At 49.7% G+C, this 23,159-nt stretch overlaps 1 protein-coding gene across 8 annotated transcripts in view; it reads right to left on the reverse strand.

Annotated features, from left to right (window-relative positions):
- The window catches only part of serac1 (serine active site containing 1), a 256,450-nt gene that overhangs the window by 77,920 nt on the left and 155,371 nt on the right, over positions 1-23,159 (reverse strand). For all 8 annotated transcript variants that reach the window (XR_011945462.1, XM_072502719.1, XM_072502689.1 and 5 more), the window contains one exon: positions 1,792-1,892. Coding sequence is in view for 7 of the 8 variants with exons in the window: in XM_072502719.1 (XP_072358820.1) it covers positions 1,792-1,892 (101 nt within the window). In the remaining variant the exon portion in view is untranslated. The remainder of the gene's footprint in view (positions 1-1,791; positions 1,893-23,159) is intronic.

A 23,159-nucleotide genomic window follows, 5' to 3' on the forward strand; every position in this document is an offset into this window, starting at 1 on the left:
CCTCCCCCTTAAGGACCCGGAAAACACGATCCGAGACATCACGTACCCTTGCACCTGGGAGGCAACATACCAAACGTGAGTCTCAATATGGAAATTAGAGAGGGTATGGCATAAAGTTGATGGATTCAGAATGTAATGGCGAAGGTCATATTGAGTCAGACCGTAAACGGGATAGGCTGAGATAAGTAAAGTTATCCATTGCTGACAAGTTCAGATCATGGACAGAAACCTTGGGCTTAAGGTAGGGCTTTCCTGGAGCAGGTTGGTTATTTCAATTTTCTCCATGCTGATTATAAGGCTGAGGTTTTCGCATGCATTTTAGAACAACTCCATGCTACATTTCTAGTCCACTTCTAAGATAGTGGTTAGTGTACAATCATCGGCAATCAGGAAATCAAGAAGTATGTCCTTGGAGACCTTGATCAGTCCAGGAGTCGTCTCAAATTGAGCAGCTTTCCATCCATGCGATGTCAGATTTCAATGCCAGGATCACCATTATGGATGGCATCCAAGATCATTATGGAGAGGGTTGGGTCAATCAAGCAACCTTGTTTAATTCTATCAATCAGTGACTGGAAATGGGTCAGAAGAATTACCATCATCCAGGACACATAGGGCTGGATTCTCCGATTTTGAGGCTATGGCCGGAGCATGTGTCTCGTCTTACGCCAAAAAGTCACCCCTGCCCGTTGGGGGGCTAACAGCTGCACCACGTAAAGTCCCCGGCTTTACCTGCAAATACGGATGGAGAATTGCCGGGTCCGTGGCCACGCATGCACACGGCAGCAACCTACAGCGGTCGCATCGTACAACATGGCGCCAGCTTCACACAGACCCGGCCTGCCAGATAGTGCCGCAACAACCCAAAAAGATGTGTAGGGTAGGTGAATTGGCCATGCTAAGTTGGGTACTCTAAATTTATTTTTAAAAATATGAGTTAACCGGACCTGCACAACCAAAAGTGGCGGTTGCGTGTCAAATCTGCATTGGAGGCTTTTTGACATCACGATTTGTCCGCCTACTCTGCATGTTTCTGACACTCGGATGGCATGTTCACTCCAGGGTCCTGCTGGTCAGGGTATGCTGTGTGAGCCATGTTGGTGTGGTCAGATGTGTACTGGCTGACACTTTGTTGTTCGGAGCTTCAGTCATGCTGACATTATTGAATCAAATTTCACAATTGGATTTTGTCATTGTTAACATTTATTTACTCATATGTTTATTACGGTGACTCATTGTAATGAAATACTGGTTTAAATATCACAGATTGCTTATATTTTCTCTCAGAAATTACAGAAAACAAACTCCCCACAATATGATCTGTTTTGCTGTGCATTTATACTATACTTTGCATGTAATTGATGAAAGGTTTTTCGGCATCAACTTGGCAGCACTCACACCTCAAAATCAGACGGTCATGGGCTTGAGCAGACAATTTCGGCTAACATTTTCGTGCAGTCCTGAAGGCATACTGCATTATCAAAAATGCTGTCTTTTAGAGGGGTTTTAAATAATCTTATTGCACTATACAAAGAAGAATGGAGAGCTTTCCCAGTTTTCTTCCTTAACCACACTCTCAACAGATTATTCGTGCATTCACTTTTCCTGGTGTAAATTAACTGCAATAATTGGCTTCATCAAGAGTAATGGTACTTCAAAGATAATCATTCGTGTATTGTGCTTGGCTATGTCCTCAGAACATATGAATGCAAATTTTTCTTCACAATTCGTTGTTTATACTGTAGATATAATAAAATACTGTATAGATTAGAAGAAGAATCAAGTGTGTACCTTTCATCCTCCACAGGGCACTTGGATCTCCAGTCGCTAAGATTACTGTCATACTCCACTGATAATATCCTTAGACTGGGACAATCTGCAGCCAACCAGGTCTGAATGAAAATCAGAAATACAGAAACATTAAGGCAAAGAGAAGGACTGTCACAAAAAACATTTAAAGCGACTTGTAAACTCGCAACCACTATAGATGGCATTTTAGCCTTATCCTGTGCCTAGACATAAGAAAGTTTAATAAATGTTGAAATTTACCAACAGCCTTGCCTCCAGCAGTCTCTATCAAGCGTAACAGAAATTCAAAAACATGATCTGACATAATCTGCTGTCTGCTGTTCAGCAGCACTTTTTGCCCAACTTTAAAGTAAGTTTATTTGTACTGGAAAATTGTGCTTCGAGTCTTAAATTACAATACATTTTTAAAGGAGGCTAGGTAGTGAGGCAGAGAGATTAAGGGCATAGGTATCTCAAGGTATTGCTGCTAATGATGGAGCAAGGAAAATGGGAGGTGTTCAAAAGACCAGAGATATCGGAGAGTTATAAGGCTACAGGAGTTATGGGAATAGGGAAGGGAAAGGCCGTAGAAAGATTTGAAAATGAGGATGAGAGTTTTAAAACTGCTATATTGACAGAGTAGGAGCCAGTAAGTCAGTGAGCACAGGGGTTATGAGTGAACAGGACTTCAAGAGAGTTAGGATACCAGCAGCTAAGTTTTGGATGAACTGAAGTCCAGGGAGCTAGACTTGGAGCTATAGTTTAACATTGGGCATAGGAAAGAAAATGGAACCTTTATCAAAAGGGGTAACAAAAAAACGTCAAGAAAATCTCTAAAGTGGTGCACGGGAAACTGGACCCGAGCCCTTGGAAGGCCATATTCGGGGTGTCGGACCAGCCGGGATTGGAAACGGATGCAGAGGCAGATGTTGTAGCCTTCGCCTCGTTGATCGCCCGAGGGCGGATCCTGTGAGGGTGGAAATCAACCTCTCCACCCTGTGCTCTGGCGTGGCGGGGGGGGACCTGCTGGAATTCTTGAGAAGGTCAAATTTGAACTGAGGGGAAGGATGGAGGGATTCTACAACTCATGGGCGTTATTCATTATGCACTTTCAAGAATTGGATTACATCGAACATTGGAGGGGGGGGCTGTTGTGTTAATGGTGACTATGGGTGATTCCTGATTCTTTTTGTCATTTGTTTATGTTAACATGCGGGCCAATGTCTGGGGGTTTGGTGGGAGGATGGGATCGTTATTATTGATATGGGGATTGACATTACATTTGTTTCTGATTGTTTATTGTTAGATGTAAATTTGGGAGAAAATGTGAAAAGGGGGAGAATAAAAATATTTTTTTTTTTTTTTTAAAAAGAAAAATGTGAAGAAACTGAAAGAATATACCAAAAGAATGCAAAAGCAAAATACTGCAGATTATTGAAATTTGAAATCAGAACATGCTGTAGATATTCAGCAGGTCAGGAAGTATCATGGAGAGAGAAGCAAAGTTAACACTTCAGGTTGATGACCTTTCATCAGAACTGGAAAATATCAGAGATGTAACAGATTTTACGCAAACACAAAGAAAAAAGAATCCACAGTCATCCCATAAATAATCACCAATAACCTATACATTCCAACCCCCCGCCCCCAAATGTTCAATGTCATCCAATTCTTGAAAGTGCATGATAACAGAACGAATATGGGGAGAAGGCGAGCAGGTTGCTGGCCCACCAACTGAGGGAAAGGGGAGCAGCGAGGGAGATAGGGGGAGTGAGAGATGAGGAGGGAGAGATGGAGCAGGGAGTGGAGAGAGTGAATGGAGTGTTCAAGGCATTCTATGAAAGATTATATGAAGCTCAGCCCCCGGATGGGAAGGAGAGAATGATGTGTGCTTTCTGGACCAGCTGGAATTTCCTAAGGTGGAGGAGCAGGAGAGGGTGGGACTGGGAGCACAGATTGAAACGGAGGAAGTAGTGAAAGGAATTAGGAGCATGCAGGCGGGGAAGGCCCCGGGACCAGACGGATTCCCAGTTGAATTTTATAGGAAATATGCGTACTTGCTGGCCCCGCTACTGATGAGAACCTTTAATGAGGCGAGGGAAAGGGGGCAGCTGCCCCCGACTATGTCAGAGGCAACGATATCGCTCCTCCTAAAGGAGGAAAAAGACCCGCTGCAATGCGGGTCCTATAGGCCTATTTCCCTCCTGAACGTGGACGCTAAGATTCTGGCCAAAGTAATGGCAATGAGGATAGAGGATTGTGTCCCGGGGGTGGTCCATGAGGACCAAACTGGGTTTGTGAAGGGGAGACAGCTGAATACGAATATACGGAGGCTGCTAGGGGTAATGATGATGCCCCCACCAGAGGGGGAAGCGGAGATAGTGGTGGCGATGGATGCCGAGAAAGCATTTGATAGAGTGGAGTGGGATTATTTGTGGGAGGTGCTGAGGAGATTCGGCTTTGGAGATGGGTATGTCAGATGGGTACAGCTGCTGTATAGGGCCCCGATGGCGAGCGTAGTCACGAATGGACGGGGGTCTGAATATTTTCGGCTCCATAGGAGGGACGAGGCAGGGATGTCCTCTGTCCCCATTATTGTTTGCACTGGCGATTGAGCCCCTGGCAATAGCATTGAGGGGTTCCAGGAAGTGGAGGGGAGTACTCAGGGGAGGAGAAGAACACCGGGTATCTCTGTATGCGGACGATTTGTTGTTATATGTGGTGGACCCGGCGGAGGGGATGCCAGAGATAATGCGGATACTTGGGGAGTTTGGAGTTTTTTCAGGGTATAAATTGAACATGGGGAAAAGTGAGTTGTTTGTGGTGCATCCAGGGGAGCAGAGCAGAGAAATAGAGGACTTACCGTTGAGGAAGGTAACAAGGGTCTTTCGGTACTTGGGGATCCAGATAGCCAAGAATTGGGGTACATTGCATAGGCTAAATTTAACGCGGTTGGTGGAGCAGATGGAGGAGGACTTTAAGAGATGGGACATGGTATCCCTGTCACTGGCAGGGAGGGTGCAGGCGGTTAAAATGGTAGTCCTCCAGAGATTCCTCTTTCTGTTTCAGTGCCTCCCGGTGGTGATCACGAAGGCTTTTTTCAAAAGGATCGAAAAGAGTATCATGAGTTTTGTGTGGGCCGGGAAGACCCCGAGAGTGAGGAAGGGATTCTTACAGCGTAGTAGGGATGGGGGGGCTGGCACTACCGAGCCTAAGTGAGTACTACTGGGCCGCCAATATCTCAATGGTGTGTAAGTGGATGGGAGAAGAGGAGGGAGCGGCGTGGAAGAGATTGGAGAGGGCGTCCTGCAGGGGGACTAGCCTACAAGCTATGGTGACGGCGCCGTTGCCGTTCTCACCGAAGAAATACACCACAAGCCCGGTGGTGGTGGCTACACTGAAAATTTGGGGGCAGTGGAGACGGCATAGGGGAAAGACGGGAGCCTCGGTGCGGTCCCCGATAAGAAATAACCATAGGTTTGTTCAGGGGAGAATGGGTGGGGGATTTGGAGCATGGCAAAGAGTAGGGGTAACACAATTGAGAGATCTGTTCGTAGATGGGACGTTTGCGAGTCTGGGAGCGCTGACGGAAAAATACGGGTTGCCCCAGGGGAATGCATTTCGGTATATGCAACTGAGGGCTTTTGCGAGGCAACAGGTGAGGGAATTCCCGCAGCTCCCAATGCAGGAGGTGCAGGATAGAGTGATCTCAGAGACATGGGTGGGGGACGGTAAGGTGTCAGACATATATAGGGAAATGAGGGACGAGGGGGAGATCATGGTAGATGAGCTGAAAGGGAAATGGGAAGTAGAGCTGGGGGAGGAGATTGAGGAGGGGCTGTGGGCTGATGCCCTAAGTAGGGTAAACTCATCGTCCTCGTGTGCCAGGCTAAGCCTGATACAATTTAAGGTGTTAACACAGGGCGCATATGACTGGAGCACGGCTCAGTAAATTTTTTGGGGTGGAGGATAGGTGTGCGAGGTGCTCGAGAAGCCCAGCGAATCATACCCACATGTTCTGGTCATGCCCGGCACTACAGGGGTTTTGGGTGGGGGTGGCAAAGGTGCTTTTGAAGGTGGTGGGGGTCCAGGTCGAACCAAGCTGGGGGCTGGCTATATTTGGGGTTACAGAAGAGTGCAGGAGGCGAAAGAGGCTGATGTTTTGTCCTTTGCGTCCCTAGTAGCCCGGCGCAGGATATTGTTAATGTGGAAGGAAGCCAAGCCCCCGGGTGTGGAGACCTGGATAAATGACATGGCAGGGTTTATAAAGTTGGAACGGATTAAGTTCGTTCTAAGGGGGTCGGCTCAAGGGTTCACCAGGCGGTGGCAACCGTTCATCGAATACCTCACAGAAAGATAGAGGGAATGGAAAAGAAGAAGACAGCAGCAGCAACCCAGCCGGGGGGGGGGGGGGGGGGGAATCAGAAGGACTCTCAGGGATGTTATTGTATATGCATAGGTATTTGGTATATGTAATTGTATATTGGATTGTTGGATTGTATTTTTGGAGAGTATTTATCGTGGACAAGGCAGTTGCCATTTAGTTTTGTTTTTGATTTTGTTTATATATTATTTATTTACTTGTTTAAAACTGGCCATTGTTATTTATATTGTTTTATTGATGTATAAAGGAAACACGACGTACTGTTATGTTTGGCCAAAAATTCTTGAATAAAATATATCTTTAAAAAAAAGAAAGTGCATGATAAACAAAGCCCATGATTTGTAAAACCCTGCCATCCTTCCCCTCAAGTCGAACTTCACTTTCTCGAGCATTAAAAGATCCAGCGGGTCCCCCCGCCACGCCGAGGCACAGAGCGGAGAGACTGGCCTCCACCCAACAGGACCTGCCTTTGGGCAATCAGCGAGGTGAAGGCTAAGACATCTGCCTCCGCACGCACCTCCAACCCCGGCTGGTCCGACACCCCGAATATGACTTCTAGGGGCCCTGGTACGAGCCTCACATGCACCACCCTCGAAATAACCCCAAAGACCTTCCCCCAATACCCCTCCAGTTTTGGACAGGACCAAAACATATGAACGTGATTTGCGGGGCTCTTCGCACAGCGTTCACAAACATCCTCCACCCCCTCAAAGAGTCGGCTCATCCTCGTCAAATACGCCCTATACACCACTTTCAACTGTATCAGCCCCAACCTCGTGCACAAGGTCGAGGCATTCACCTTCCGGTGCACCTCACACTACAACCCTTCCTCCATGCCCTCCCCCAACTCTTCCTCTCACTTCGCCTTAATCACCTTCGGTGATACCTTATCCTCCCCCAGAACCAGCCCATAAATCACCGACACTGCCCTCCTCTCCATTTCCCCTGCGTCAATACCACCTCCAACAATGTGGGGGACGGCGCCATCGGAAAGCTCTGAACCACCTTCCTGGCGAAATCTCAGACCTGCATATATCTAAACATCTCCTCCTGCCCCAATCCATATTTCTCGGGTCCTTTAATAGCCTAAGTTCCGTCTCCTCCCATCTCCGAAAATTCCCATCCCATTACCTTGGCTTAAACCTATGATTCCCCCTAATCGGCATCTCCCTTGACCCCGCCCACAACTTAAGGTGCTGCCTCAACTGCCTCCAGATCTTCAAAGTCGCCATCACCACCGGACTCCGAGTATTTTCCCGGGGTCATCGGAAGCGGCGCTGTTGCCAATGCCCTCTGCCCCATCCCAACAAACAAACAAAGAACAAAGAAATGTACAGCACAGGAACAGGCCCTTCGGCCCTCCAAGCCCGTGCCGACCATGCTGCCCGACTAAACTACAATCTTCTACACTTCCTGGGTCCGTATCCTTCTATTCCCATCCTATTCATATATTTGTCAAGATGCCCCTTAAATGTCCCTATTGTCCCTGCTTCCACGACCTCCTCCGGAAGCGAGTTCCAGGCACCCACTTCCCTCTGCGTAAAAAACTTGCCTTGTACATCTACTCTAAACCTTGCCCCTCTCACCTTAAACCTGTGCCCCCTAGTAATTGACCCCTCTACCCTGGGGAAAAGCCTCTGACTATCCACTCTGTCTATGCCCCTCATAATTTTGTAGACCTCTATCAGGTCACCCCTCAATCTCCTTCGTTCCAGTGAGAACAAACCGAGTTTATTCAATCGCTCCTCATAGCTTATGCCCTCCATACCAGGCAACATTCTGGTAAATCTCTTCTGCACCCTCTCTAAAGCCTCCACATCCTTCTGGTAGTGTGGCGACCAGAATTGAACACTATACTCCAAGTGTGGCCTAACTAAGGTTCCCCCTGCACAGACTCTCCTCCATTCTAACCCACTGGGAGCCGTCCCTCCCTCCCCCCCCCCCTCCCCCTCTGACCTAGCTCCTTACCTTTTCAGCATTCGCCGCCCAATAATAATAAAAGGAGACCCAACCCCCTGACTGCTGTCCATTCTGAAACAGCACCTTCCTAATCCTAGCCATCTGCCCCGCCTCGCTCCCCCCAGATAAACGAGGTAATCAATTTCTCCACCTCCCTAAAAAAACGCCTTTGGCAAGAAGATCCACAGGCACTGAAAAATAAACAAAAACCGTGGCAACACATTCATTTTAATTGCCTGTACCCGACCCACCAACGACCGAGGAAGATCCTCCCACCTTGTTAATTCCGCCTTCACCCTCCCCACCAGACTAATAAGATTATACCTACGGAGCCCCCCCAATCCCGTGCCACATGCCCCCTCAAGTATCTAAAGTCGCCGCCCTATGAAATGGCAGCCGCCCCCCGCCCCCCAGTCGGGACATCACAAAATATTAGCTTTTGTCGAAATTGAGCTTATACCCTGAAAAGAATCCAAACACTCGGAGCTTTTCCAGTATGCCTCCCATCAAACCGACACGCACAGTAACAAACCATCCGCATGTAAAGATAACCTATGTTCCACCACCGCCCCCCCCCCCCCCCCCCCCCCACCCCCCTCCACCCCCCCAAACTCCTCAACTCGATGGCCAAAGGCTCAATTGCAAATGCAGCCAACAGGGGGGAAGATATGACACCCCTGCCTGGTCCCTCGGTGCAGAGCGAAATACCCCGAACTCAACCATTCGTGCGGACACACACCCTCGGCTCCCTGTATAATAATCGTACCCACTCCACAAATCGTGGCCCAATTCCAAACCGCTCTAACACCGCCATCAAATACCTGCACTCTACCCGGTCAAACGCCTTCTCTACGTCCAATGTCAGCACCACCTCTGTCTCCCTCCCCTCCACCAGTGACATAACTACACTCAGTACCCTCCTAATATTCAAAAAGAGCTGCCTCCCTTTCACAAACCATGTCTGATCTTCCCCTATCATCTTCGGGAGGCACACCTCCAATCTACCAACCATCCACATTCAAGAGTGATACCGGCCTATACGACCCACACTCTGTTGGATCCTTATCCTTCTTTAACAACAAGGAATCGATGCCTGCCCCAAAGTCTGTGGCAACGCCCCCTTCCCTATCGCCTCTTCAAACATCCCCACCATCAGCAGCACCAACCAATCCCTAAATTTCTTATAGTACTCCACCGGAAACTCATCCGGCCCTCGTACCTTCCCTGACTGCATCCTCCCAATCGGCTTCCTTTATTTCCTGCTCCCCTATCGCCCCCTCCAGTATGGCCTTATCCTCCTCCCTCAACCTTGGGTATTCCAAACCATCCAGGAATTCCTGCATCTCCCAATCCTCCCCTGGTGGCTCCGACCTATACGACTTTTCAAACACCCTATTAATCTAGTCCGGGGCCACCACCAACTTCAACGTCCTATCCTGCAACGGAACAATTTCCCTCGCCACCGCCTCCCTCCGAAGTTGGCCTGACAGCATGCGTCCCGCCTTCTCCCCATACTCTGAGACTGCTCCCCTCACCCGCCTCAATTGACACACTGCCTTCCTTATGGACAGCCAATCAAAGCTCGCCTGCAACTCCTTCCTCTTTTCCAAAAGCATTGGATCCACATCCTCTGCATACCTCGCGTCTATCTCCAACATCTCGTCTATCAACCTTTGCCTCTCCACCCTCTCCTCTTTGTCCACTTTTGCCTTAAACAACATCACCTCCCCACTCATCACCGCCTTCAGAGATTCCCATATCACTGCCTGCGAAGCTTCCCTCATACAATTATGGGTGGGGTGGGGTGGTTGCGATGGGGGATGGGCTGCGGACATTGGAGCCTGGAGAGCAGGTTTCGATGGGCCTAGGAGGTGTGAAAAGTGTGTGTGTGTGTGTGTGTGTGTGTGGGGGTGGGGGTGGGGTGGTGAGTGGGGGGGGCAAGGATACTGGGTGAGGTTTTTCGAGAGGAAGTGGAGGGGGGTTCTGAGAGGGTAGAAGAGTGTGTGGGGGGGCTGTGAAGAGACCCCGTTAGGCTAGTTACGTGGAACGTGAGGGTTTGGGAGGACCGGTGAAGAGGTCGACGATGAACAAAGCCCCAATATTTGAGTTTGTTTTGTAAGACTGTGTGGAAAGAAATATTTGCTCCAGGAGTGATTGCATGAAAAAAATAGGGATTTAGTGTTTTTCTTTTAATTTCCAATTAAGGGGCAATTTAGCATTGGCCAATCCACCTACCCTTCACATTTTGTTTTTATTCATTTACAGGATGTGGACTTCGCTGGTTAGGCTGGATGGTGAGCGACTTGAAAGGGAACCTCCAGCTGGTGGGGTTCCCAGGTATCTGCTGCTCTTCTCCTTCTAGATGGTAGTGGTCGTGGGTTTGGAGGGTATTGTCTAAGCAACCTTGATGAGAAGTGGGAAGATGAGCTAGGGGGAGTGATAGAGGTGGGTTTGGGGGCGGATGCCTTAGGCATAGTTAACACATCCTCATTATGTGCCAGGCTCAGCCTGACAGACCAGGCACACATGACGGTGGCCTGGATGGGCAAGTTTTTGGGGATAGGGGACAGGTGTGAGAGGTGCGTGGGAGGGCCAGCAAATCATGTCCACATGTTTTGGGCATGCCCAAAGCTTAGAGGATTTTGGCAGGGTTTTGCTAACGCTATGTCCACAGTACTTAAAACACGGGTGGTGCCGAGTCCAGAGGTGGCAATCTTTGGAGTGTCGGAAGAGCCGGGAGTTCAGGGGGCGAGAGAGGCTGACATTTTGGCCTTTACCTCCCTGGTAGCCCAGAGACATATACTGTTAATGTGGGGGGATTCGAAGCTGCCAAAATCAGAGACCTGTGTTAGCGACATGGCTGGGTTTCTCAGTCTTGAGAAAATAAAGTTCGCCCTATGAGGGTCAATGTTAAGGTTCGTCCGGAGGTTGCAGCTGTTTGTCAACTTTTTCAGGGAAAATTAAATGTCAGCAGAGGCAGAAATCTAGAGAGGGGGGCGGGGGAGGGGGGGGGGGGCTTAGGCTATTTTTTCTTTGTTGGGGTTGCAAGGAACGTGTCAGGGATGGAAATGTATTATATACCATGTTTATGTTGTTGTTATTGTTATTATTATAAAAACTATAAATACCTTAATAACATGGTTGTTTTTTTACAAAGGAACCTTGGTGAGTTGCAGCAGTGCAGTTTGTAGATGGTACAATCAGCTGCCACTGTTCATCGGTGGTGGAGGGTTTGAATGTTTGTGGAAGGGGAGCAATCAAGCGACTGCTTTGTCCTGGATGGTTTCGAACTTTGAGAGATGTTGGAGCTTCACTCATCCAGGCAAGTGGAGAGTGTTCCATTACACTCCTGACTTGTGCCTTGTAGATGGTGGACAGGCTTTGGGGGGTCAGGAGTTGAGTTACTCGCCGTAGGATTCGTAGTCTTTGACCTGCCCTAGTAGCCACACTATTAATGATGCTAGTCCAGTTCAGTTTCTGATCAATGGTAACCCCCAGGATGTTGATTGTGGGGGATTCAGCGATGGTAATGCCATTGAATGTCACGGGGCGGTGGTGATCCTCTCTTGTAAGAGATGATACCATTGCCTGGTACTTGTGTGGCACAAATGTAACTTGCCACTTAATAATAATCTTTATCAGTCAGCTGACTTGCGGGAGTGCAATGGGGGGAGTAAAGCAGCTAGAAGGGGTCCCGGGGGGGGGGGGGGGGGGGGGGAAGAGAGAGATAGAGAGAGAGAGAGAGACAGAGAGAGAGACAGAGAGAGAGAGAATCGGGAATAGAGGGGGTTGGGATGGGGGTCTGCCGTGGGGAACGGGCCGGGCGTGGGGTGCGGGCACGTGGCTGGCCAAGGAAGGGTTATGGCTAGTCGGCCGGGGTGGGGGGTGGCCCCCGATCCGGCTGATGACCTGAAATGTAAGAACATAGAACATAGAAAATACAGCACAGAACAGGCCCTTCGGCCCACGATGTTGTGCCGAACCTTTGTCCTAGATTAATCATAGATTATCATTGAATTTACAGTGCAGAAGGAGGCCATTCGGCCCCAAGTCTGCACTGGCTCTTGGAAAGAGCACCCTACCCAAGGTCAACACCTCCACCCAACACCAAGGGCAATTTTGGACACTAAGGGCAATTTATCATGGCCAATCCACCTAACCTGCACATCTTTGGACTGTGGGAGGAAACCGGAGCACCCGGAGGAAACCCACGCACACACGGGGAGGATGTGCAGACTCCGCACAGACAGTGACCCAAGCCGGAATCGAACCTGGGACCCTGGAGCTGTGAAGCAATTGTGTTATCCACAATGCTACCGTGCTGCCCTTAAGAACAAATAAATCTACACTATATCATTTTACCGTAATCCATATACCTATCCAATAGCTGCTTGAAGGTCCCTAATGTTTCCGACTCAACTACTTCCACAGGCAGTGCATTCCATGCCCCCACTACTCTCTGGGTAAAGAACCTACCTCTGATATCCCTCCTATATCTTCCACCTTTCACCTTAAATTGATGCCCCCTTGTAATGGTTTGTTCCACCCGGGGAAAAAGTCTCTGACTGTCTACTCTATCTATTCCCCTGATCATCTTATGAACCTCTATCAAGTCGCCCCTCATCCTTCTCCGTTCTAATGAGAAAAGGCCTAGCACCCTCAACCTTTCCTCGTAAGACCTACTCTCCATTCCAGGTAACATCCTGGTAAATCTTCTTTGCACCTTTTCCAAAGCTTCCACATCCTTCCTAAAATGAGGTGACCAGAACTGTACACAGTACTCCAAATGTGGCCTTACCAAAGTTTTGTACAGCTGCATCATCACCTCACGGCTCTTAAATTCAATCCCTCTGTTAATGAACACGAGCACACCATAGGCCTTCTTCACAGCTCTATCCACTTGAGTGGCAACTTTCAAAGATGTATGAACATAGACCCCAAGATCGCTCTGCTCCTCCACATTGCCAAGAACTCTACCGTTAACCCTGTATTCCGCATTCATATTTGTCCTTTCAAAATGGACAACCTCACACTTTTCAGGGTTAAACTCCAGCTGCCACTTCTCAGCCCAGCTCTGCATCCTATCTATGTCTCTTTGCAGCCGACAACAGCCCTCCTCACTATCCACAACTCCACCAATCTTCGTATCGTCTGCAAATTTACTGACCCACCCTTCAACTCCCTCATCCAAGTCATTAATGAAAATCACAAACAGCAGAGGACCCAGAACTGATCCCTGCGGTACGCCACTGGTAACTGGGATCCAGGCTGAATATTTGCCATCCACCACCACTCTCTGACTTCTATCGGTTAGCCAGTTCGTTATCCAACTGGCCAAATTTCCCACTATCCCATGCCTCCTTACTTTCTGCATAAGCCTACCATGGGGAACCTTATCAAATGCCTTACTAAAATCCATGTACACTACATCCACTGCTTTACCTTCATCCACATGCTTGGTCACCTCCTCAAAGAATTCAATAAGACTTGTATGGCAAGACCTACCCCTCACAAATCCGTGCTGACTATCCCTAATCAAGCAGTGTCTTTCCAGATGCTCAGAAATCCTATCCTTCAATACCCTTTCTATTACTTTGCCTACCACCGAAGGAAGACTAACTGGCCTGTAATTCCCAGGGTTATCCCAAGTCCCTTTTTTGAACAGGGGCACAACATTCGCCACTCTCCAATCCCCTGGTACCACCCCTGTTGACAGTGAGGACGAAAAGAGCATTGTCAACGGCTCTGCAATTTCATCTCTTGCTTCCCATAGAATCCTTGGATATATCCCGTCAGACCCGGGGGACTTGTCTATCCTCAAGTTTTTCAAAATGCCCAACACATCTTCCTTCCTAACAAGTATTTCCTCGAGCTTACCAATCTGTTTCACACTGTCCTCTCCAACAATATCGCCCCTCTCATTTGTAAATACAGAAGAAAAGTACTCGTTCAAGACCTCTCCTATCTCTTCAGACTCAATACACAATCTCCCGCTACTGTCCTTGATCGGACCTACCCTCGCTCTAGTCATTCTCATATTTCTCACGTATGTGTAAAAGGCCTTGGGGTTTTCCTTGATCCTACCCGCCAAAGATTGTTCATGCCCTCTCTTAGCTCTCCTAATCCCTTTCTTCAGTTCCCTCCTGGCTATCTTGTATCCCTCCAATGCCCTGTCTGAACCTTGTTTCCTCAGCCTTACATAAGTCACCTTTTTTCTCTTAACAAGACATTCAACCTCTCTTGTCAACCATGGTTCCCTCACTCGACCATCTCTTCCCTGCCTGACAGGGACATACATATCAAGGACACGTAGTACCTGTTCCTTGAACAAGTTCCACATTTCACTTGTGTCCTTCCCTGACAGCCTATGTTCCCAACTTATGCACTTCAGTTCATCTGACAACATCGTATTTACCCTTCCCCCCAATTATAAACCTTGCCCTGTTGCACGCACCTATCCCTCTCCATTACTAAAGTGAAAGTCACAGAATTGTGGTCACTATCTCCAAAATGCTCCCCCACTAACAAATCTATCACTTGCCCTGGTTCATTACCAAGTACTAAATCCAATATTACCCCTCCTCTGGTCGGACAATCTACATACTGTGTTAGAAAAGCTTCCTGGACACACTGCACAAACACCACCCCATCCAAACTATTTGATCTAAAGAGTTTCCACTCAATATTTGGGAAGTTAAAGTCACCCATGACTACTACCCTGTGACTTCTGTACCTTTCCAAAATCTGTTTCCCAATCTGTTCCTCCACATCTCTGCTACTATTGGGGGGCCTATAGAAAACTCCTAACAAGGTGACTGCTCCTTTCCTATTTCTGACTTCAACCCATGCTACCACATTAGGGTGATACTCCTCGAACTGCCTTTCTGCAGCTGTTATACTATCTCTAATTAACAATGCCACCACCCCCCCCCCACCTCTTTTACCACCCTCCCTAATCTTATTGAAACATCTATAACCAGGGACCTCCAACAACCATTTCTGCCCCTCTTCTATCCAAGTTTCCGTGATGGCCACCACATCGTAGTCCCAAGTACCGATCCATGCCTTAGGTTCACCCACCTTATTCCTGATGCTTCTTACGTTGAAGTATACACACTTCAACCCATCTCCATGCCTGCAAGTACTCTCCTTTGTCAGTGTTCCCTTCCCCACTGCCTCATTACACGCTTTGGCGTCCTGAATATCGGCTACCTTAGTTGCTGGACTACAAATCCGGTTCCCAATCCCCTGCCAAATTAGTTTAAACCCTCCCGAAGAGTACTAGAAAACCTCCCTCCCAGGATATTGGTGCCCCTCTGGTTCAGATGCAACCCGTCCTGCTTGTACAGGTCCCACCTTCCCCAGAATGCGCTCCAATTATCCAAATACCTGAAGCCCTCCCTCCTACACCATTCCTGCAGCCACGTGTTCAACTGCACTCTCTCCCTATTCCTAGCCTCGCTATCACGTGGCACCGGCAACAAACCAAAGATGACAACTCTGTCTGTCCTGGCTTTTAACTTCCAGCCTAACTCCCTAAACTTGTTTATTACCTCCACACCCCTTTTCCTACCTATGTCGTTGGTACCAATGTGCGCCAAGAGTTCTGGCTGCTCCCCCTCCCCCTTAAGGATCCTGTCGACACGATCCGAGACATCCCTGGCCCTGGCACCCGGGAGGCAACATACCTTCCGGGAGTCTCGCTCGCGACCACAGAATCTCCTATCTATTCCCCTAACCATTGAATCTCCTACAACTATTGCTTTTCTATTCTCCCCCCTTCCCTTCTGAGCCCCAGAGCCAGACTCAGTGCCAGAGACCTGGCCGCTAGGGCCTTCCCCCGGTAGGTCATCCCCCCCAACAGCATCCAAAACGGTATACTTGTTTTGAAGGGGAACGGCCACGAGGGATCCCTGCACTGTCTGCCTGTTTTTTTTTTCCCCCTGACTGTAACCCAGCTATTCTTGTCCTGTACCTTGGGTGTAGTTACCTCCCTGTAACTCTTCTCAATCACCCCCTCTGCCTCCCGGATTATCCGAAGTTCATCCATCTTCAGCTCCAGTTCCCTAACACGGTCTTTGAGGAGCTGAAGTTGGGTGCACTTCCCGCAGGTATAGTCAGCGGGGACACTGGTGGTATCCCTCACCACCCACATCCTACAGGAGGAGCATGCAACTGGCCTAGCCTCCATCCCCTCTTACCTGACAGAATATAGCTGCCCTGTGGACTAACTAGATCTCCGCCCTCCGACTCTGCTCCCAGTCAGCTACACTTTCTGTAAACTCCTGGCTCTCTTCTCACTCTTTGCGGAAATGTCGGAAACAAAATGAAAGGAGCACCTTACTCCCTCCTCACCTAACTCCCTCAGTCACCAAACTCTTATTATAGCACTCAAAATGCACCAAATTCAGCACTCAGTGCAAAGGGGACTGAACGGGCCTGGTGTTCGCGCACCTGAAGGGGCTGAAGGCGGATGTGGTCATGCTCCAGGAGACACACCTGAAGGTGGTAGACCAGGTAAGATTGAGGAAGGGGTGGGTAGGTCAGGTGTTTCATTCGGGGCTGGATGCCAAAAATCGGGGGGGGGGGGGGGGGGTGGTGATCTTGGTGGGAAAGAGGGTGTCGTTCGAGGCGTCGAGCATTGTGACAGACACTGGCGGCAGGTACGTAATGGTAAGTGGTAAGCTGCAAGGGGAGAGGGTGGTGCTGGTCAATGTGTATGCCCCGAACTGGGACGATGCGGGTTTTATGCGGCGCATGTTGGGTCGGATCCCGGACTTGGATGTGGGGGGCCTGATAACGGGGGGGGGGGGGGGGGGGGGGGGGGGGGGACTTTAACACGGTGCTGGATCCGGCACTGGATCGCTCCAGGTCCAGGACGGGTAGGAGGCTGGCGGCGGTTAAGGTGCTGAGGGGGTTTATGGACCAGATGGGAGGGGTGGACCCTTGGAGATTTGCAAGGCCGGGGCCTAGGGAATTTTCATTCTTCTCGCATGTTCATAAGATTTATTCCTGGATCGACTTCTTTATTATGAGTAGGGTGCTGATAGCGAGAGTAGAGGATACCGAGTACTTGGCGATAGCCATTTTGGATCACGCCTCACATTGGGTAGACCTAGAGCTGGGGGAGGAGAGGGACCAGCGCCCGTTGTGGCGCTTGAAGGTGGGGCTGTTGGGACAAGGTGGTGAGTGAGCGGGTCCGAGGAAGCATAGAAAGATACCTGGACGCCAACGATAATGGGGAGGTCCGTGGGGATGGTATGGGAGGCCCTGAAGGCGGTGGTTAGGGGAGAGCTGATCTCCATTAGGGCCCACAAGGAGAGCAGAGTGAGAGGGAGAGGCTGGTGGGGGAGATGGTGAGGGTAGACAGGAGGTATGCGGAGGTGCCGGAGGAGGGACTGTTGAGGAAGAGGCATAGCCTCCAGGCCGAATTCGACCTGTTGACCACCAGGAAGGCAGAGGTGCAGTGGAGGAAGGCCCAGGGGGTGATTTATGAGTATTGGGAAAAGGCAAGTTGGATGCTGGCGCATCAGCTTCGGAAGCGGGACACAGCTAGGGAGTTAAGGATAGGGGAGGAAGTGTGGTGCGGAGTGGGGTCGACATCAATAGGGTCTTCAGGGACTTTTATGAGGAATTGTATCGGTCCGAGCCCCACTGGAGGAGGGAGGGATGGGCCGCTTTCTGGACCAATTGAGGTTTCCGAAGGTGGAGGAGGGACTGGTGGCGAGATTGGGGACCCCGATTGGGCTGGAGGAGCTGGCCAAAGGGATAGGGAGCATGCAGGCGGGGAAGGCACCGGGGCCGGACGGTTTCCCGGTCGAATTCTACAAAAAATATGTGGACCTGTTGGGCCCGTTGCTGGTTAGGACCTTCAATGAGGCAAGGGAGGGGGGTCTCTGCCCCCGACGATGTCCCGGGCACTGATCTCCTTGATCCTGAAGCGGGACAAGGATCCCCTGCAGAGTGGGTCTTACAGGCCGATTTTGTTGTTAAATGTAGATGCCAAGGTGCTGGCGAAGGTCTTAGCCACGAGGATTGAGGATTGTGTGCCGCAGGTGATCCACGAAGACCAGACGGGGTTTGTGAAGGGGAGGTAGTTGAACGCGAATGTGCGGAGGCTCCTGAACGTTATTATGATGCCGGCGAGGGAGGGGGAGGCGGAGATAGTGGTGGCGATGGACGCTGAGAAGGCCTTCGATAGGGTAGAGTGGGGGTACCTGTGGGAGGTGCTGAAGAGGTTCGGGTTTGGGGAGGGGTTTGTCAGGTGGGTTAGGCTGTTGTAGGAGGTCCCGATGGAGAGTGCAGCCACGAACAATTCGGTTGCATCGAGGGACGAGGCAGGGGTGTCCCCTGTCCCCCTGCTCTTCGCGCTGGCGATTGAACCCTTGGCTATGACACTGAGGGAGTCGAGGAACTGGAGGGGGTTGGTGTGGGGTGGGGAGGGGCATAGGGTGTCGCTCTCTGCAGATGACTTGCTGCTGTATGTGGCGGACCCGGTGGGGGGAATGCCGGAGGTAATGAGGATACTCAGGGAGTTCGGGGATTTCTCAGGGTGCAAGCTCAACATGGGGAAGAGCGAGTTGTTCGTGGTTCACCCAGGGGACCAGGAGAGGGGGATTGGCGAGCTCCTACTAAAAAGGGTGGAGAGCAGCTTCAGGTATTTGGGGGTCCAGGTGGCCAGGAGCTGGGGGGCCCTGCATAGATTTAATTTCACGAGGCTGGTGGAACAAATGGAGGAGGAGTTCAAGAGGTGGGACGCGTTGCCGCTGTCCCTGGCGGGTAGGGTGCAGTCAGTTAAGATGACGGTGCTCCCAAGGTTTTTGTTCCTGTTCCAGTGCCTCCCCATGTTTATCCCGAAGGCCTTCTTTAGGCGGGCGGGTCAACAGGAGCATAACGGGGTTTGTGTGGACGCGAGGGACTCCGAGGGCGAGAAGGGTGTTCCTGGAGCGGAGTAGGGATGGGGGGGGGGGGCTGGCACTGCCCAACCTCTGTGGGTACTACTGGGCCGCCAATGCGGCGATGGTGCGCAAGTGGGTGATGGAGGGGACTGCATGGAAGAGGCTGGAGACGGCGTCTTGTGAGGGTACGAGTCTGGAGGCGCTGGCAATAGCGCCACTGCCGCTCCCTCCAATGAGGTATACCACGAGCCCGGTAGTGGCGGCTACCCTCAAAATCTGGGGGCAGTGGAGGCGGCACAGGGGGGAAGTTGGGGCCTCGGTGTGGGCCCCAATACGGAGGAACCACCGGTTTGTCCCAGGGAGAATAGATGGAGGGTTTTCGGGGTGGCACAGGGCAGGGATAAGAAGGTTGGGGGACCTGTTTGTGGACTATACGTTCGCGAGCCTAGGTGAACTGGAGCAGAAGTATGGGCTCCCCCTGGAGAACACCTTTAGATATTTACAGGTAAGGGCGTTTGCCAGGCGGCAAGTGGTGGAATTCCCACGGCTGCTGCCACGCACAGTACAGGATAGGTTGCTCTCGGGGGGGGTAGGTTGGAGTGGGGAAGGTCTCGGAAACGTACCAAGTGATGCAGGAGGAGGCCTCGGTGGTGGAGTTGAAAGGTAAGTAGGAGGAGTTGGGAGAGGAGATCGAAGGGGGGACGTGGGCAGATGCCCTAGGGAGGGTGAACCCTTCCTCTTCGTGCGTGAGGCTCAGCCTCATACAGTTTAAGGTGCTGCACAGGGCACACATGACCGGGACAAGGATGAGCCGGTTCTTTGGGGGAAGAGGACAGGTGTGTTAGGTGCTCAGGGAGCCCAGCAAGTCACACCCATATGTTCTGGGCATGCCCAGCGCTGGAGGAATTTTGGAAGGGCATATCGAGGACGGTGTCGGGGGTGGTAGGATCCAGGGTCAAGCCGGGCTGGGGGCTCGCAATATTTGGGGTTGCAGGGGAGCCGGGAGTGCAGGAGGCGAAGGAGGCCGGAATTCTGGCCTTTTCATCCCTGGTAGCCCGGCGAAGGATTCTTCTTCAGCGGAGGGATGCGAGGCCCCCAAGCGTGGAATCCTGGATGAACAATATGGCTGGGCTTATTAAATTGGAGAGGGTGAAATTCGCCTTAAGGGGATCGGTACAAGGGTTCTTTAGGCGTTGGCAACCGTTCTTGGACTTCCTGGCAGAACGGTAGACAATGGTCAGCAGCAGCAGCAACCCGGGGGGGGGGGTTCTATTTTACTTTTGTTTATTTACCCTGGGAGATCTGAGGGGATGTATATATTTGCTGTGTTTGCTTTGTGTTAATTCGGGGTGTTAATTTATTATTTATGTATAGGGGGGAGGGGGGCACGGGGGTTGTTTTACTTTGTTCTGTATTTAATTATATTGGGTTCCTTTTTCATTCTGTTGTTGATATTTTGTGTAAACCCTAATAAAAATTATTTTTTTAAAAAAATAATCTTTATCTTTATTGTCACAAGTAGGCTTACATTAACACTGCAATGAAGTTACTGTGAAAAGTTGCCACATTCCGCCACCCGTTTGCGTACACAGAGGGAGAATTCAGAATGTCCAAATTACCTAACAGCACGTCTTTCGGGACTTATGGGAGGAAACCCATGCAGACACAGGGAGAACTTCCAGAATCCACGCAGACAGTGACCCAAGTCGGGAATCGAATCTGGGACCCTGGCGCTGTGAAGTCATAGTGCAGCCCAAGCCTGGATATTGTCCCGGTCTTGCTGCATTTGGACACGGACTGCTTCATTATCTGAGGAGTCGCAAATGGTGCTGAACATTGTGCAGTCATCTGCAAACATTCCCACTTCTGACGTTATGATGGAAGGGAGGTCATTGATGAAGCAGCTGAAGATGGTTGGGCCCAGGACACTATCCTGAGGAACGTCTAAGGAAACAGAGTAATGATAAATAATTGTGCTTCAGATTGGAGGAAGATTTGTAATGGAGCTCTGCAACGGTCAGTGTTGTGACCATTGCTCTTTCTGATTTATTTATTCTTTCATGGGATGTGGGTGTTGCTGGCTGGGGCAGTATTCAGTGCTCATCCTTGATGCCATTTAAAAGTCAACCACATTGTTGTGGGTCTGGAGTCACATGTGGGCCAGACCAGCTAAGGATGGCAGACTTCCTTTCCTAAAAGGACATCAGTGAACCAGATGTGTTTTTGACAATTGACAACAGTTTCATGGTCATCAATAGAATTTAAATTACAGATTCTTTTATTGAATTCAAATTTTACCATCTGCCATGGCGAGATTCGAACCTAGGATTCCAGAACATGACTCTGGGTCTTTGAATTACTAGTCTATCGACAATACCATTACGCCACTATCTCCCCATGTTGCAGGGTTGTGGGAGTAAGACACACAAAGACAGGAGGAAAATGTGCAAACTCCACACGGACAGTGACCTGGGGCTGGGATCGAACCCAGGTCCTCAGCGCTGTGAGGCAGCAGTGCTAATCACTGCACAACTGTGCAATCTCGGGATTTGGTATTTTAACACAGAACTTTCTTATGGCTACAATATAAAATTCTTTAACTTCACACCCAAAAAGAACAGCTTAAAATTACCCCTTTAACAATGCTACTCAATTTCCCATTAACACAACAAGAAATAAACATATAGCTTTCAAGCCACCTTAAGATCAGCAAGGCATAATGTAATATTTGCTTTACAGAACAGACTTTTGGCTCTTGTTAGAACCCCTTCAGACTCTGACTGAATATCTTCCAATAGCTGTTTCAATTGAGTTGTTTCAGCCTCTTCCTTGACTTCAGACAAGACTGCTCTGCTTTCACCATATTTACTATTTTTAGAACTATCCCACTGGGAGAGAATTGTCTTTACTTGTGGTCAAAACAAGGGTTGCCAGATCAAACATCAACTCTCTCCAAAAGCTTTCTCAAAATGTCTCTCTGAATCTCTTAGCTCCACCCAGCAATGACATCGTCTCCCCAAGCTAAAAAACAAATGAACTTTCCAGGGACTGAAAGGACATTAACTCAGGGACTGTCCCCAGTAAAGCCACAGTGCATTAGACAAACTGAAAAAAAAAATTTCTCTGGCCAATTTCATCATCTGACTCCTAAAAGCTCCCAGGTCCTGCAAACCAGGATTTCTTGTTTTAAGAAAAAGATCACTGCGACAGTGAAACACACTATAATCCCAGGCTTTTAACCCTTAAATTGCCTAATACTTAGAATCCAATATTCCTAAAATCCTCCATTAGTCACACCTGCACTCATCCACACACTTAACCTTTGGCTACGAAAGGATTCCCAGTTGTGAAGCCCTGCGCTTTGTGCTTGATTGTTGGCAGCTACTTCTGTGGTGTTGATGCTTCTAGAGTTCAGGCACACTGTTCAGACATCAGAGGTTGCTAGACATGCATTGCACAAATCATCCTCTGATACATGGCACCTGTGCCTTCGAAGAGGCACTTGAGAGTTCAGGAGCATGAAGTGCCACCACAACTAACAAAGCTAATTCCTCATTTGAAATAGTCTTCAGCTGTGAAGCTAGAGGGGGTGAAATTAACTTTCAGGAGAGAGGCTGCATTTGGGCTTTGTCCTGAAAGAGTTTTGTAGGACAGACAGGCTGCAGCTGGGGTTGCCCCTGTTATGGGTCTCCACAGTATTTAAAGATGGCTTGAAGGGCTCACAGAAGCAAAGCCAATCACCCCGCGCCCCCCTCCCCCCCAACCACAGTCCAGGGTGACCACGGACCTGGAATGTTCCAGGTCCCCGAACAATCTCAACCCCCACTGAAGGCCCCCCCCCCCCCCGGTGCCCTTGAACTGAATGCCAGTAAATGGAAGGGGCTACTCATCTCCACTCAGGCATTGCGCCAGCTTCACCTTTTGGACAAGGAGTAATAAACAATGCCCGTGTAACTTGCTGCTGGGGAATTCCAAGGTCCGCTGCATTTGACTTCAATCTTATTAATGAGATCGAAATGAATGAAAATTAGGGTAAATAATATTCTCGCCATTTTTGGGTGAGATCTGGTACTCGCTATCGGGAGCGAGCCAGATGAATCTCAAAATGGTTTGTGCCCGGCACAGATCTT

Source organism: Scyliorhinus torazame, chromosome 1, assembly GCF_047496885.1.
Source record: "Scyliorhinus torazame isolate Kashiwa2021f chromosome 1, sScyTor2.1, whole genome shotgun sequence".
Classification (NCBI taxonomy): domain Eukaryota; kingdom Metazoa; phylum Chordata; class Chondrichthyes; order Carcharhiniformes; family Scyliorhinidae; genus Scyliorhinus; species Scyliorhinus torazame.